The sequence below is a fragment of the Xyrauchen texanus genome, chromosome 29 (assembly GCF_025860055.1).
Source record: "Xyrauchen texanus isolate HMW12.3.18 chromosome 29, RBS_HiC_50CHRs, whole genome shotgun sequence".
In the NCBI taxonomy this organism is placed as follows: domain Eukaryota; kingdom Metazoa; phylum Chordata; class Actinopteri; order Cypriniformes; family Catostomidae; genus Xyrauchen; species Xyrauchen texanus.
In genome coordinates this window covers 39,981,170-39,998,022 of record NC_068304.1, presented here as the reverse complement: position 1 = coordinate 39,998,022, position 16,853 = coordinate 39,981,170, and the positions used below count along the sequence as shown (strand labels likewise).

Sequence of the window (16,853 nt, the reverse complement as noted above, 5' to 3'; positions counted from 1 at the left end):
TCTGTTGTGTTTTGGAGGAGCATTGTTGCTGCAGTACAGTGTTTATACACAGACACAAACCATTATAATACTTTATTTTTCAGCCTAACAGTATGAATTACTGATTAGTTTTAGGCTCAACTTCTGGCAGCGATCATTTTGGGGGGAAATAAATGTACCTTTTTAATTCAAATATTCCACCTGGTCATGTTAGCATGTTATAGAGCTTTGCTTTCTCACAAGGACGCCGGATCACCGCACCTACGATATCAGTCATAACATTCGACAGAAGCTACCAGAAAGCTGATATGTTCAGTGTAATTGTTTTTCTGCATGTAAAGGCCACAAAAGCTGAAATTCATCTGCAACTTATGAGGGTGTATGCATTCAATGTCATGTCGCAGACAGGGGAGGACTGGAAAGAGAAATCGGCCTGGGCTGGTGGGGATGGTGGTGGGGGGGGGCGCTACCCTTTTCCGTATATCGCTGCCCTCTTCAGCTTATTGTGGCCCTATCGGCCCGTTTCGCGGCCAGCCAGGCTCTCCCGATGGCCGGTCCGCCCCTGATCGGCACCAAAGTGCGTCGGCCCACCTGGAAAATGCCCGGTATGCCAGATTACCAATCCAGCCCTGGTCAGATATAATAAGATCTACAATGGGCAGGGCCGTACCTAGTGGGGTGAAAGGTGGTGAAGATTCTAGGGGCCCAAAAGTCCAGAGGGCCCCACAACAATTTCTATACTGTATTTTCACACTGCAAAAAATACGTTAAAAATTCTTACCAATTATTTTTGTTTTCCAGTGAAAATATCGAAACATTTACTTGAAGCATTTACTTGAGAAGCAAGATTATCTTTTTTTAGAGAAATCTAACAAGATGTAGTTACTTTTATTCCTATAACAAGAAAAATACATTTAAAATAAGTGTGTTTTTCTTACCCCATTGTCATATTTTGTTCTTGATTAAAGCACAAACTTCACCAAATTTTGTTTAATTGCTCTAAAAACAAGACGTAACGACTACGTCATTTTTTTTACTAGAAAATACCACGAAAAAAAATATCAGAAAGCAAAAGATTTTTTTTTTAAAATGTAGTCACATGAAAGGGTAAATGTCAAAAACATGTCCAGGTCATAATTCACCTCAAAATCAATAATAAAAATATTTTTTATTTAAAAACATTATATATATATATTTTTATTAAAAAAATTATTTTGAGGTGAATTATGACCTGGACATGTTTTTAACATTTTCCCTTTATATATGATTATAAAATATATATTTTTGGACACATTTTTATTAAATTAATTACTTATTCTCATAATGTAAACAAAAAAAAAAAACATTTAAGTTGTTGTTGTATTACAGTACAATATTTTACAGTAACACTGCAAAAACTGGGAACTACCAAAAAAAAAATACAATAATGACAATAAACACAATAATGTGCTTCATTTTCATGAAAATAATCTTAAAATGCGAGAAAAAATATTTTCTTTGATTTTGGGGTGAAATGTGATCTAAAACAGTTGTTGATTAGATTGTCTCATATTTCCTCTGATTAGTTTGGGAAACAAGTGCGTTTCACTAAATAAACTAAAAGGCCTCTTGGGCCCACTTTAACAGCGCTATGCCTTAAGCGCAGCGCTGTGCGATACGTTATATAAGTCCGTGGGCATGGCTATGAAGTTCTTATATTTTCATTCAAGCATGTGGCAAGTCTAGACGCAAGCGGGCATGGTGAAATCTTGCGTGCAAAGTGCTTATTCTCCAGATATTGCACGTCTGTTTCCTCTTATATTGCATTGTCTGTCAATCAACACTGATATAAATGAACACAGCCCTTTCATAATCATTTGGAAGACCCGATAGCAGTTGGGGAACACAGAACATTGCCTCTCAGCTCGCACCACGTCTGATTATCGCCAGTGATGGGGTGCAAATAGTATCTGACACTACGTGCACTGGGGAGTAAATAGTATCTGACACTACGTGCACTGGGGTGCAAATAGTATCTGACACTACGTGCACTGGGGAGTAAATAGTATCTGACACTACGTGCACTGGGGTGCATATAGTATCTGACACTACGTGCACTGGGGAGTAAATAGTATCTGACACTACGTGCACTGGGAAGTAAATAGTATCTGACACTACGTGCACTGGGGTGCAAATAGTATCTGACACTACGTGCACTGGGGAGTAAATAGTATCTGACACTACGTGCACTGGGGTGCAAATAGTATCTGACACTACGTGCACTGGGGAGTAAATAGTATCTGACACTACGTGCACTGGGAAGTAAATAGTATCTGACACTACGTGCACTGGGGTGCAAATAGTATCTGACACTACGTGCACTGGGGAGTAAATAGTATCCGACACTACGTCCACTGGGGTGCAAATAGTATCTGACACTACGTGCACTGGGGAGTAAATAGTATCTGACACTACGTGCACTGGGGTGCAAATAGTATCTGACACTACGTGCACTGGGGAGTAAATAGTATCTGACACTACGTGCACTGGGGAGTAAATAGTATCTGACACTACGTCCACTGGGGTGCAAATAGTATCTGACACTACGTGCACTGGGGAGCAAATAGTATCTGACACTACATGCACTGGGGTGCAAATAGTATCTGACACTACGTGCACTGGGGAGTAAATAGTATCTGACACTACGTGCACTGGGGAGTAAATAGTATCTGACACTACGTGCACTGGGGAGTAAATAGTATCTGACACTACGTGCACTGGGGAGTAAATAGTATCTGACACTATGTGCACTGGGGAGTAAATAGTATCTGACACTACGTGCACTGGGGTGCAAATAGTATCTGACACTACGTGCACTGGGGAGTAAATAGTATCTGACACTACGTGCACTGGGGTGCAAATAGTATCTGACACTACGTGCACTGGGGAGTAAATAGTATCTGACACTACGTGCACTGGGGAGTAAATAGTATCTGACACTACGTGCACTGGGGTGCAAATAGTATCTGACACTACGTGCACTGGGGAGTAAATAGTATCTGACACTACGTGCACTGGGGAGTAAATAGTATCTGACACTACGTGCACTGGGGAGTAAATAGTATCTGACACTACGTGCACTGGGGAGTAAATAGTATCTGACACTACGTGCACTGGGGTGCAAATAGTATCTGACACTATGTGCACTGGGGAGTAAATAGTATCTGACACTACGTGCACTGGGGTGCAAATAGTATCTGACACTACGTGCACTGGGGAGTAAATAGTATCTGACACTGCGTGCACTGGGGAGTAAATAGTATCTGACACTACGTGCACTGGGGAGTAAATAGTATCTGACACTACGTCCACTGGGGTGCAAATAGTATCTGACACTACGTGCACTGGGGAGTAAATAGTATCTGACACTACGTGCACTGGGGTGCAAATAGTATCTGACACTACGTGCACTGGGGTGCAAATAGTATCTGACACTACGTGCACTGGGGAGTAAATAGTATCTGACACTACGTCCACTGGGGTGCAAATAGTATCTGACACTACGTGCACTGGGGAGTAAATAGTATCTGACACTACGTACACTGGGGAGTAAATAGTATCTGACACTACGTGCACTGGGGTGCAAATAGTATCTGACACTACGTGCACTGGGGAGTAAATAGTATCTGACACTACGTGCACTGGGGAGTAAATAGTATCTGACACTACGTGCACTGGGGAGTAAATAGTATCTGACACTACGTGCACTGGGGAGTAAATAGTATCTGACACTACGTGCACTGGGGAGTAAATAGTATCTGACACTACGTCCACTGGGGTGCAAATAGTATCTGACACTACGTGCACTGGGGAGTAAATAGTATCTGACACTACGTGCACTGGGGAGTAAATAGTATCTGACACTACGTGCACTGGGGAGTAAATAGTATCTGACACTACGTGCACTGGGGAGTAAATAGTATCTGACACTATGTGCACTGGGGAGTAAATAGTATCTGACACTACGTGCACTGGGGAGTAAATTGTATCTGACACTACGTGCACTGGGGAGTAAATAGTATCTGACACTACGTGCACTGGGGAGTAAATTGTATCTGACACTACGTCCACTGGGGTGCAAATAGTATCTGACACTACGTGCACTGGGGAGTAAATAGTATCTGACACTACGTGCACTGGGGAGTAAATAGTATCTGACACTACGTGCACTGGGGAGTAAATAGTATCTGACACTACGTGCACTAGGGAGTAAATAGTATCTGACACTACGTGCACTGGGGAGTAAATATTATCTGACACTACGTGCACTGGGGAGTAAATAGTATCTGACACTACGTGCACTGGGGAGTAAATAGTATCTGACACTACGTGCACTGGGGTGTAAATATTATCTGACACTACGTGCACTGGGGAGTAAATAGTATCTGACACTACGTGCACTGGGGAGTAAATAGTATCTGACACTACGTGCACCAGGGTGTAAATAGCATCTGACACTACGTGCACCAGGGTGTAAATAGCATCTGACACTACGTGCACCAGGGTGTAAATAGCATCTGCCTTTTTTTATGAAGAATGATTTGAAATAATGTTTTGTGGTAATCAACATAACGCCACAAATGCTTTAGATCGAGTCCTCAGTAACTTTGTACTTACGAGGTCGAAAATCGTCAATACGCCGTGATGTGCGTTCAAAGTGATTTTAGTTGTAAAGAACGGACCCATTTTGCAATGTCATTTTGCCGCCGCCGCCTCATGATGCCCCCCTGCAAGATGCCGCCCTGCCTTAATCTACCACTGATAGGTGTCAATGCACAGGGAATTCAGAGTGACTGAAGCAGACTACATCTGATGCAATAGAGATGTCAAACACAGCGTAACGCACTACAATCTCATCCAGACTGGATGAAGACTTTCTAATGATAGTAATTACTGACAGCGACGTCTTGGCAGGAGGGATCACAGTGTGACTGGAAAAGTTTGGGCATGTCGTCTAAAACAAACGTACAACTTTGTGTTGTTTTTGGATTGTACTGCTGATTGTGTGAGAAGGTTGATCTGTTTGTGTGTGTGTGTGTGTGTGTGTGTGTGTGTGTGTGTGTGTGTGTGTGTGTGTGTGTGTGTGTGTGTGTGACTAAATAAATGATGCATTTTATCAGCTCGGATCTAGAGCTTCTGACAGTCGCCACTGCAGGGACACTTCCCCACTGAGTCGCAGCACAATGACATATATTTTATCTTTCTTGCTCTCTTTTTATGGCTACTCTGAATATCTTAATCCATAGAATGGGATATCAGTTTATAAACAGGTACTTTGTTCACCCTGTTCCTCACACTGTGCTATCTTTTGAAATCTAAACTATTTCACTATTGACTCATTTTAATGTGTGCATGAACTGCATTTACAAGCTTGTTCGAGTGAGATCAGCTTGTGCTCGACTGATAGAGCGTTGCACTTGGGATATAAAGGAGCGGGTATGAGTCCTGAAGAGCACACGAGAACCCAAAGTGTCACAACATGACGTGTTTGTGTTATTCTGACACTATCGGTAAGGTTTAAGCTAATCTTCCATGTGCATGGTTGTCCAGATTTGCTGTTTTCCAGCTCTACATCAGTGCTGTGTTTATGGATCAGTGGTCTTACAGCCGTAAGAGGAGCAGAATTAATATTGAATAGTGTCCCTCCACTATGGCTGTTTAAAAGGTCTTTCTCTAATCTTCAATGCATTTATTATAGTCAGGCAATCGTTGCGGTTGATCTCCCAAAGGATAAATCAGTGTGGCAAAAGCACTGAAGAAACACTTTATGCGCTGTTCTGTAGGGAAGACAGATCCCGCCAGGGGCTAATTTTTTTTTTATGTAATTCTGACTCCTATTATCAAGCTGGTTCTCACCTCCTCATTTACATTTATGCATTTGGGAGACGCTTTTATCCAAAGTGGCTTACAGTGCACATATTACAGGGACAATCCCCCCGGAGCAACCTGGAGTTAAGTGCCTTGCTCAAGGACACAATGGTGTTGACTGTGGGGTTCAAACCGGCAACCTTCTGATTACCAGTGATGTGCTTTAGTCCACTACGCCACCACCACTCATCCTTTCCATTAATCTCTTTACACTGGTGCTAAAACCCGGTAAGGAGGAGGGATGTGCTGTAGTAGATTACTCGCCGCTACCATCCACCCCAAAGGAGCAGCTGCGGCCATCCGCCGGGGGGACGGAGGAGCCGGGCCACCTTTAAGAGTACTTTAAATTGAATTGAGAGAGAGAGAGAGACATAGAGAGAGAGAGTGATATATATATATATATATATATATATATATATATATATATATATATATAGAGAGAGAGAGAGAGAGAGAGAGAGCAGAGAGAGTGTGAGAGAGAGAGTGATATATATATATATATATAGAGAGAGAGAGAGAGAGAGAGAGAGAGAGAGAGATGGAGCGTGTGTGATCACCTGTTGCCAAACCCAAGCAGAGATGCTGTCAGCTTTCTGAAGATCAGCTTTCTCGATGGTAAAATAGCGTCCAAGCGGGGGATAGTTCTCCCTATTTCGCGGTAGCCGGTGAAAGAGTCGATCACTATAGAAACCGCAATGTCCTCCGCCATATTGAACAGTACTTGCTCTCCTAATTGGAACTCCAGAGGTAAGTAATGAGTTGTGTCATTAATCAGTCTGTCGTGTCTCTCAGCTGTGATGAGTCGTAATGCTGAAGTTGTTCATTTAAAGCCTTTTAAAGCTATTTCCTAATAATATATAATACATTTTATTATCTAATAATTGTAACTTTTTAATCTTAAAATTATTCATTTTATTTCATAACTATGACTAAGTATCTCATAATAATGAAAAATGATGACCGGCTTCAGACAGGTAACTAATAGCAACAATAAAAAAACAACAACAGCAGCAGCAAAAATAAAGTCGGCAAACAATAAAACAATGAAACTTTATTAGAAACTGCCAAATTGAACTGCAGTGTTTTATTGTTCGTATAACATGTTTTTATGTAAATACAGTTCTGGTGCTTCCTCTGAAGCAATGACTTTGCTATCCAAGTAAGGTCAGCACAGTTTTCCCTAGAAATGTACACAAATGAATCTATGTTACAGCTACTATTTTTCTTTTTGTGTTTTGAACAGTGACACCTCTTTACAATAATTACAGAGCAGGTTATTCACCCTCATGTTGTCTAAACTCGTATGACAAGTGCAATGAAAGTGAATGGTGACTGAGGCTAACTTATTGCACAACATGTCCTTTTGTGTTCCACAACAAGAGGGTGAGTAAATGATTTTTTTTGAGTCACTACCATCGCCCAAACACAGAGCACAGATTGTGTTGCAGCATGGGAAACAAATGAAGAGCTGGTCTATCGGGTGTATATGTGTGTGTGTGTGTGTGTGTGTGTGGTAATGCCAGGACTCAAGCTTAGTGCCACCAAACCCCCCTCCCCCCACTATGAGGAACTCAAGTGGATCTTTTTGTCCTTCCTAAAGGCTCGCTTCAATAGAGTGAATGTATTACTTCAGACACTGCTTCATAAATGCGTGTTTGTGCTGCAGACATGAACGATAGCTCAAATGGAAATGCGTGTTGAGGAGAGGCATTCTCAGGGGTGGACAGAGTACACTAATCAGATACCCTGATGAAATATTACTCCAGTAAAAGTGACATTACTCCTTTTAAATTTCCACTTGAGTGAAAGTACAAGATGTGTGTGACTTTCTTTCTTCTGCAGAACACAAATGAAGATGTTTAGATGTATATCTCAGCTCTGTAGGTCCATACAATACAAGTGAAATCTTGACCAGAACTTTGAAGCTCCAAAAGCACATAAAAGCAGCATAAAAGAAATCAGTACGACTCCAGTGGTTTAATCCATGTCTTCAGAAGAGATATTATAAGTGTGGGTGAGAAACAGATCAATATTTATGTCCATTCCGCACGTTTCGCGGACGACCCACCGACCCGCTCACTTCTCCCGATGCCCAGTCCCCCCCCCGATCGGCCCCAAAGAGCGTCAGCCCACCGGGATAATGCCCGGGATGCCAGATTACCAGTCCAGCCCTGTACATAACTTAAAAAATCCCAAAGACCCAAGACAAAGCTAGGGACGAGAATATCAGAGATTTGAGGGGTGAGCTCTTTTGATATAAAACCCCCTAGCAACCATTCAGAACCCCTTAGAAACCACATAGCAATGCCCTGGCAACCACCAAGAACACCCTGGCACTCTGGCAGTGAGGTTTGAACGGGTACCACCACTCACATTTTCTTCAGAAAACCTAAATATCTCAATCTTGTCTCAAATAATCATGTTGTATACCTGCATTTTTGCAAAATTGGCTCGTTGTCCATATCACGGCAGTTTCCGGGTGAAATAACATCTAGGGGGCGCTACAGTAGTGTTTGCTTTGGGTTAGGTTTTGGTTTACAGTAGGGTGATCGGTATTGTTGATTTAAAATTTAGGATTAGGGTTAAAGTTAGAGAATTAACCTTAAAACCCTCATCTGTTTGGGAAAAGGTTTAACTTGATTTGAGCGCCACACAGTGGAAATTTCTCATCTGAATTGCCACGATAAGTTTAATGAACCACGTAATATCATTATGCAAAAATGCAGCTGCTGTCACGTCATTTTCATGAGATAAAGATGCAAAAGTTAAAGGCTTAATTTGGGCCTATTGTCAGGCGTCTGCAGTAACCGCTAGGATACTTTCATCCAGATCCGTTCTACAAAACAGACATGACGGACAGATTATATCTGACCTAAACTAGTTTACAACATATGATGACATTAGAGAGATTTAGATGAAAACAGAGGTTCTTAATGAGCTATGTCTGCTATCATACACACACGTGTGAGTGATATGTCCTCCATGTGTAATTTATCTTCTACTCCATCTTTATGTAGTTCACTGTGGTAATGTCCTCCCTTGATCTGCGCTGCTGATTGGCAGATGAATCGATTGGCATGCTGGTTAAGACTGTTTTGGTGCGTTTCATCATCAGAAGAATTACTCACAAAGAGGACGACACATCAAAGGCTTTAATGCACATTGTAACTTTGCACATGCAACTCCTGTCGGATGATCGGACTATGCCAAACGTCTCGGTCAATTTTGCTGCAGTAAAATGGTTTTGCATGAATGTGGCTTTGAAGCAAGAGTAAAATGTTTGATTCTTCCCTTCTGATAAAAAGTCTAATCTGGTTTGCTAGTTTTAGATGGTCTATGCTCTCACAGCCAGGCCAAACTGGCCTAAAACCAAACTAGACCAGCCTGACCGTGCTGAAAGACCAGCTAGGACCAGCAAACTAGACCAGCCTGACCGTGCTGGAAGACCAGCTAGGACCAGCAAATCAGACCAGCCTGACTGTGCTGGAAGTCCAGCTAGGTCCAGCAAACTAGACCAGCCTGACTGTGCTGGAAGACAAGCTAGGACCAGCAAACCAGACCAGCCTGACCATACTGGAAGACAAGCTAGGACCAGCAAACCAGACCAGCCCGTCTGACACCAACAATCATCCATGTGATTATCTAAGCAGCCAATCATGTGGCAGCAGTACAGTGCATAAAATCATGCAGATACAGGTCAGGAGCTTCAGATAATTTTCACATCAACCATCAGAATGGGGAAAAAATGTGATCTCTGTGATTTGGAGCGTGGCATGAGTGTTGAATAGCAGAATGCTGTTCTGAGATGCGGGTCGGCGCTGGATTGGCGGCACGGGGGGGACCTACACAATATTAGGCAGGTGGTTTTAATGTTGTGGCTGATCAGTGTGCACACATATATTTATATATATATCACGCTTTAGGAGCATTTTTGCAATGATTAAAGGGAGAATGTTGGTATTTTTTTTCCATTCCTTTCCTTTTTTTTTGCACTAGATTTCAGAATTGATTTTTCGAGCTGACTGTTTGATTTCAGCATGCTGTTAAGGAACTACCTGCGAGGAAAATCCAATTAATTCATGAACCTCTTTGCACCCAAAAACACCCCGTACTGCTCCTCAGTCCAACCCCTCTGAACTAATTAACATGATTAGCCGAAAGGAACTGTTTAAAGACCGACATTAATGCACTTGGGTTTGATAATGACTCATTTTAAGAAGTTCACTAGAGACCCAGAGTGACCCAGGAGACGCCTGTTTAAAAATAAAACAACCTATTTGGATTTGGTTTTAATGAGTGAAAATATTAAGTGATTATAGAATGAATTAGCATAAATGATGCAATGTGTAATAAGAAAGTAAATATGGTCCATTGTGATACCATGTTGACTTTAAATGGCGTTGCGTGAGAATAGCATGAACAGTGAAAGCAACGCTTAGATTTTGCCTTCCTCTGTAATGAATACGTAACGGTGTTGTGCTTTGCAACTAGTTTTACTTGAGGATTTTATAGCGGACATAAAGTGGAAACCACACACAGTAAAAAACAAACAAAAATTGCAATTAACGTCAAACATTAATAATATCAGGGACCAGGGCTGGACTGGGAAGAGAAATCGGCCTGGGATTTTACATGACAACTGGTCCAAAAGTGGTTGACGATTCGCTGTCCTTGCGGCACCCTTTTGTGGTCCGTTCTGTTCTTTTTAGCTTATCGCTGCCCATTCAGCCCATTCCGCGGCCAACCCACTGGCTAGCTTGGTTCTCCCGATGGCCAGTCCACACCTGATCGGCCCTAAAGTGCGTCGGCCCACTGGGAAAATGCCCGGTATGCCAGATTACCAGTTCAGCCCTGTCAAGGACATTCCAGGGCGTGCTGAGTGACTCCAGCCAGGTCTCCTAAGCAACCAAATTGGCCCGGTTGCTAGGGAGGGTAGAGTCACATGGGGTAACCTCCTCGTGGTCACTATAATGTGGTTCTCGTTCTCAGTGGGGCACGTGGTGAGTTGTGCATGGATGCCATGGAGAATAGCATGAAGCCTCCACACGCGCTAGGTCTCCATGGTAACGCGCACAACAGTGTGGAGCGGAGGAGGGCGGGGCCGAGCTGAAATGACGCACGCCTGGTCCCCAATCAGCCTGATGGGGCACACGAGGGATAAAGGCAGCCGGTCACGACAGTTCGAAAGAGAGAGAATTACGGGATACCGTATGTGTTTGTGTGTGTCTTTTAATTTAATTAAATATTATTTATATTATTAAGCCGGTTCTCGCCTCCTCCTTTCCCTTCAACCCCCTTACAGTTATCAAAGCACATGATTTTTAGGGTCGCATCTTGTGACGTCACATCCTGTTATTGGTCCGTTGAGACGTCTTTGGTCTATGCTGCATTGAAATATCAGTCGAACCGCACCAGAGTTTGTTTGGAAGCGGACCGAGACCCACTATTCAGGCGGTCTCGGTCCGCATGTTTGGTGCGCACCAAGATTCGGGATGACAGCGTTCACACTTGCTCAAATGAACCGCACTAACGGAGCAATCGCACCAGAGTTCGTTTTAATCGAAACAAACCTGCCAACTAAGTGTGAACACACCCTTAAAAGTTTGCAAATTCCTTGATCACACTTGTATGAGCGCCGGCAGAGCATATGGTACAATCAGCACAATCGTCTGCGACCCATTTTTGACATCCTCTGCACCAGTGGATGATGTCTGACACATCTGCACTCTCATCCCATTCTCGCTCAGTTATGTTGTTCACCATCAGGGTGTAAGAGGGAAATGCGTGAATGAATTTCCTCTCAGCCGGTGTGGCCACCGAGTCTCAAAGTGCTAAAACAACACCCGTCTACTTCTGGAGTGTCCAAGCGTCTGTCATCGAAGCAGAAAGCTCTCTCCCTCTCTCTCCGCCGGCCCTCGAGATCTCCCGCTGACCTCTCAGGAGAGAGAGGAAGAGGCAAGCAAAGTGGAGACACTTTAAGCTGCTTGCTTTCGCCCAGTTAGGGCTCCATTGTTGCAGTGAGGCTGGCAGACTGAATCGTGGTGGTGGAGAATAATGAGGAAAGCTGCCGTTAGCGCGACTCTGCCAGAGACCTGCGTGTCATGCTTTGTGTTGCATTGCACGATGGAGAGATAGCATCACTGGTTGTGCGTTATCCAGCCTTGGAGCGTCTCCTCGCCTGGCTGTGAGGCTTTGTGTAGCTGCCAGAAATGTGGAAACCCGGCGAACCATCTCGCACACCTCATAAATCAGCCCCACCACCATCACTCCGGCTCGCCCACACTTCCGCAAGGAAAAGTGGGAGAGGGAATCAGATTAGGGACTCTTTTTTTATCAAGCCAAGATCAAAACCCAGGCTTAGATATCAAGTCTTACTTATGCATGCTTTATGAACTTTGCAGGCAATGGAGAGATGCACAAACCCAGCCATATATTTGACAATTAGCAGCAGATAACTTTCACTCTTTTGTTGAGCGCTCCGAGAGAGCTATTTATAGGGCTGGATTTTCTCAGAACCGTAGACAGGGAAGAAACGTCACACACCGTAACCGCACATAACAGGTTGACAGTGTTGGGTTGTAACGGACTACATGTAATCTGGACTGTGAGTACAAGCAAACAATGCATTCAGCTAGCATAATTTATTCTTAGTGATTTCTCCTCAATATGTTCTCCACAGAGATAGATTTATTTTCCTCAAACGTTGCTGCTTCTCTCTAAGCTTCTGGCATGATTAATTTATCTTTCTCGTGTGGTTTGCATCCTTGCGAATCTGTTTTGACAAATCTGTTCGTAAGGGTACGGAAGGCACGGGGGAGTTGGCGATGCATGCATTTGTTGAGATTAGTTTGTGTGTTTGGTAAGATGTTTTTAATCAGAATCTTCTTTCAACTCTTTATGGAACATTGTGGAGTATTTACACATGGTCACTTCATGCATTTGAACTGATCGGATGAACTATCCGGCGATGACAAGACCAATGTAAATGCATCTGGCTGTTTTAGCCAAATGTGTAAAGTTTACTCCACCTGAACAGCGCTACGTCAGCAAAAGGAAAATGTGAAACATAACAGGTCCTACCGAGTGCTCACGCCACAAAATATATAAAAAAAGAAAACGTTTTGGGTGGACGTTGTAGGAGAGGCAGATGATGCAGATTGCTGACAATACCGAAACAACACGGACAGTGTGCTGACACGCATGGACATTTCTTACCTACGACAAGCCCAAACATCCAATTAATCAAATTAATAGTTCACCCTCAAAAATCGAAATTCTCTCTCATTCCATCATTTAACCCACCCTCATGCCAACCCAGATGTGTATGACTTTAAACAAAGATTTTGAGAATAGTATCTCAGCTATGTAGGTCCATTCAATGCAAGTGAATGGTGACCAGAACTCAGAAGCGCCAAAGAGGACATAAAGGCAGCATAAAAGTAATCCATACGACTCCAGTGGTTAAATCCATGTCTTCAGAAGCTATATGATACTGTAAGTGTGGATGAGAAATATTTACATGTATGCATTTGGGAGACGCTTTTATCCAAAGCGACTTACAGTGCAATTATTACAGGGATAATCCCCCCGGAGTAACCTGGAGTTAAGTGCTTTACTCAAAGACACAATGGTGGTGGCTGTGGGGATCGAACCAGCAACCTTCTGATTACCAGTTATGTGCTTTAGCCCACTATGCCACCACCACCTGAAACAGATCAATATGTAAGTCTTTCTTTACCATCTCCACTTTTGACCAGCCTTAACCAGTTGGTGGCTGAATGTGAAAGTGAAAGTGAAGATTTTCAATAAAAACTTGATCTGTTTCTCACCCACACTTACAGTATCATATCGCTTCTGAATACATGGATTAAGCGAGCGTTAAGGATTACTCCCTTTATGTCCCTTTTGGACCTTTAAGGTTCTGGTCATCATGCACTTGCATTGTGAGGACCAACAGAGCTGAAATATTCTTCTAAAAATCTGAATTTGTGTGCTGCTGAAGAAAGTCACACACATCTGGGATGACAAGAGGGGGAGCAAATGATGAGAGAATTTACATTTTTGGGCGAAGTATACCTTTAACCACTCAATGATAATTTGAAGTAATATACAGTATGTATATGCAGTAGAAAGTGTTATTAAGTGTGGACGTACTTTATATTAGGTGGCCTTAACTACTAAGTACTCAACAATTTGATACAATGTACCTACAATGTACAAGCATGATGTTGCATTTAATTACATTTACAGTTACAGTTAACATTACCCTTAACCCAACCCTTACCCCAAAACCTAACCCTACCCTTACTCCTAAACTTAACCCTACTCCTAAACTTAACCCTAACCCTATCCCTACTCCTAAACTTAACCCTAACCCTACCCTTACTCCTAAACTTAACCCAACGCTTACACCAAAACCTAACCCTAACCCTACCATTACTCCTAAACTTAACCCTAACCCTACTCCTAAACTTAACCCTAACCCTACCATTACTCCTAAACTTAACCCTAACCCTACTCCTAAACTTAACCCTAACCTTACCTTTACTCCTAAACTTAACCCTAACACTACTCCTAAACTTAACCCTAACCTTACCTTTACTCCTAAACTTAACCCTAACCCTACTCCTAAACTTAACCCTAACCTTACCTTTACTCCTAAACTTAACCCTAACCCTACTCCTAAACTTAACCCTAACCTTACCTTTACTCCTAAACTTAACCCTAACCCTACTCCTAAACTTAACCCTAACCTTACCTTTACTCCTAAACTTAACCCTAACCCTACTCCTAAACTTAACCCTAACCCTACCATTACTCCTAAACTTAACCCTAACCCTACTCCTAAACTTAACCCTAACCTTACCTTTACTCCTAAACTTAACCCTAACCCTACTCCTAAACTTAACCCTAACCTTACCTTTACTCCTAAACTTAACCCTAACCCTACTCCTAAACTTAACCCTAACCTTACCTTTACTCCTAAACTTAACCCTAACCCTACTCCTAAACTTAACCCTAACCCTACCCTTACTCCTAAACTTAACCCTAACCCTACTCCTAAACTTAACCCTAACCTTACCTTTACTCCTAAACTTAACCCTAACCCTACTCCTAAACTTAACCCTAACCCTACCCTTACTCCTAAACTTAACCCTACTCCTAAACTTAACCCTAACCCTATCCCTACTCCTAAACTGAACCCTAACCCTACCCTTACTCCTAAACTTAACCCTAACCCTACTCCTAAACTTAACCCTAACCCTACTCCTAAACTTAACCCTAACCCTACCATTACTCCTAAACTTAACCCTAACCCTACTCCTAAACTTAGCCCTAACCCTACTCCTAAACTTAACCCTAACCCTACTCCTAAACTTAACCCTAACCCTACCCTTACTCCTAAACTTAACCCTAACCCTACTCCTAAACTTAGCCCTAACCCTACTCCTAAACTTAACCCTAACCCTACTCCTAAACTTAGCCCTAACCCTACTCCTAAACTTAACCCTAACCCTACTTTTTAATTAAAAAAAATGCATGACATGTTCTTGGAAACTGTAGATTTAATTTTTTTATTTCTTTGTATTTTCTCCCCTTTTCTTCCCAATCTGGAACGCCCAATTCCCAATGCGCTCGAAGTCCTCGTGGTGGTGTAGTGACTCGCCTCAATCCGGGTGGTGGAGGACGAATCTCATTTGCCTTCGTGTCTGAGACTGTCAATCCGCGCATCTTATCATGTGGCTTGTTGAGCGCGTTACCGTGGAGACGTAGCACGTGTGGAGGCTTCACGCTATTCTCCGCGGCATCCATGCACAACTCGCCACACGCCCCACCGAGAGCGAGAACCACATTATAGTGACCACGAGGAGGTTACCCCATGTGACTCTACCCTCCCTAGCAACTGGGCCAATTTCGCATCTCCAGGGGTGATAGTCATTGTCTTTACTTGCTGAGCTTCCCAGACCCCCGGAAAATTTTGATTTGTACATTTACTGGGGCTTAAAGTAAAAAATGTCCTGTGGTGCAACAATCTGCAGAAAGACAGTAAAAAAAATAATATTTTTTTATTTAAAACAATATGTTCAAGATACAAGGAAATTATTTTATTACCTTTTACTTGCTGTTAAATACTTCTCGGGCAACCTTATTTGGGAATGACCCTAATAAACGTGGTCTGGATTAGAACTCTTCTATTGAAAACTCTTGCCACTAGATCAACAGGTGGTACCAATACTTAATAAACTACTCAGTTGTTGCATTTTGTCTCTTTCTCTGCAGTTTAAAGGCTGAAGTCAGTGCTGTGGATCTCCATGAGTAACCCAACAAACCTCCCTGCGTCCCCTTCATGCCTCTGTCCAGTCTTTGACACCCTCTTGTCACCCTCTCTCTCCCCTCCCGACCGCCACACCTCTTCAATCCTGCGTTAAACGATGTCGTCCGCTGTCTGCAGTCTACTCCTGGTGCTGCTCGGTGCTGGGGTTCTGCTCTCCAGCGGAGACTCTCCCCGTAGAGAGATCAAGATCGATGGAGACCTGGTGCTGGGAGGCCTGTTCCCCGTCCACGAGAAAGGTCTGGGCATGGACGAGTGCGGCCGTATCAATGAAGGCCGTGGTATCCAGCGTCTTGAGGCAATGCTCTTCGCCATTGATCAGATCAACCAGGACGTAGGTCTGCTACCGGGTGTGGCGTTGGGCGTCCACGTCCTGGACACGTGCTCGAGAGACACCTACGCTCTGGAACAAGCACTGGAGTTCGTCAGAGCGTCTCTTACAAAAGTGGACGATGCAGAGTTTATCTGCCCCGATGGGTCCTATGCTCTTCAGGAAGACAGTCCGCTAGCGATAGCTGGTGTTATCGGAGGATCGTTTAGCAGCGTCTCCATCCAGGTTAGAACTCAATCATTTAATCGTCATAAGCTTCTGAAATGTCTAGCATAACTTCTCTGTTTAAATGTTTAAAACTAG

The 16,853-nt window shown here is 43.1% G+C and overlaps 1 protein-coding gene across 2 annotated transcripts in view; it reads left to right on the top strand.

Moving 5' to 3' along the window:
* Window positions 1-16,853, top strand: part of LOC127622733 (metabotropic glutamate receptor 3-like) — a 71,026-nt gene that overhangs the window by 9,527 nt on the left and 44,646 nt on the right. For both annotated transcript variants that reach the window (XM_052096791.1, XM_052096790.1), the window contains exon 2: window positions 16,168-16,775. In XM_052096791.1, the coding sequence (XP_051952751.1) occupies window positions 16,320-16,775 (456 nt within the window). In that variant the 5' untranslated portion in view covers window positions 16,168-16,319. The remainder of the gene's footprint in view (window positions 1-16,167; window positions 16,776-16,853) is intronic.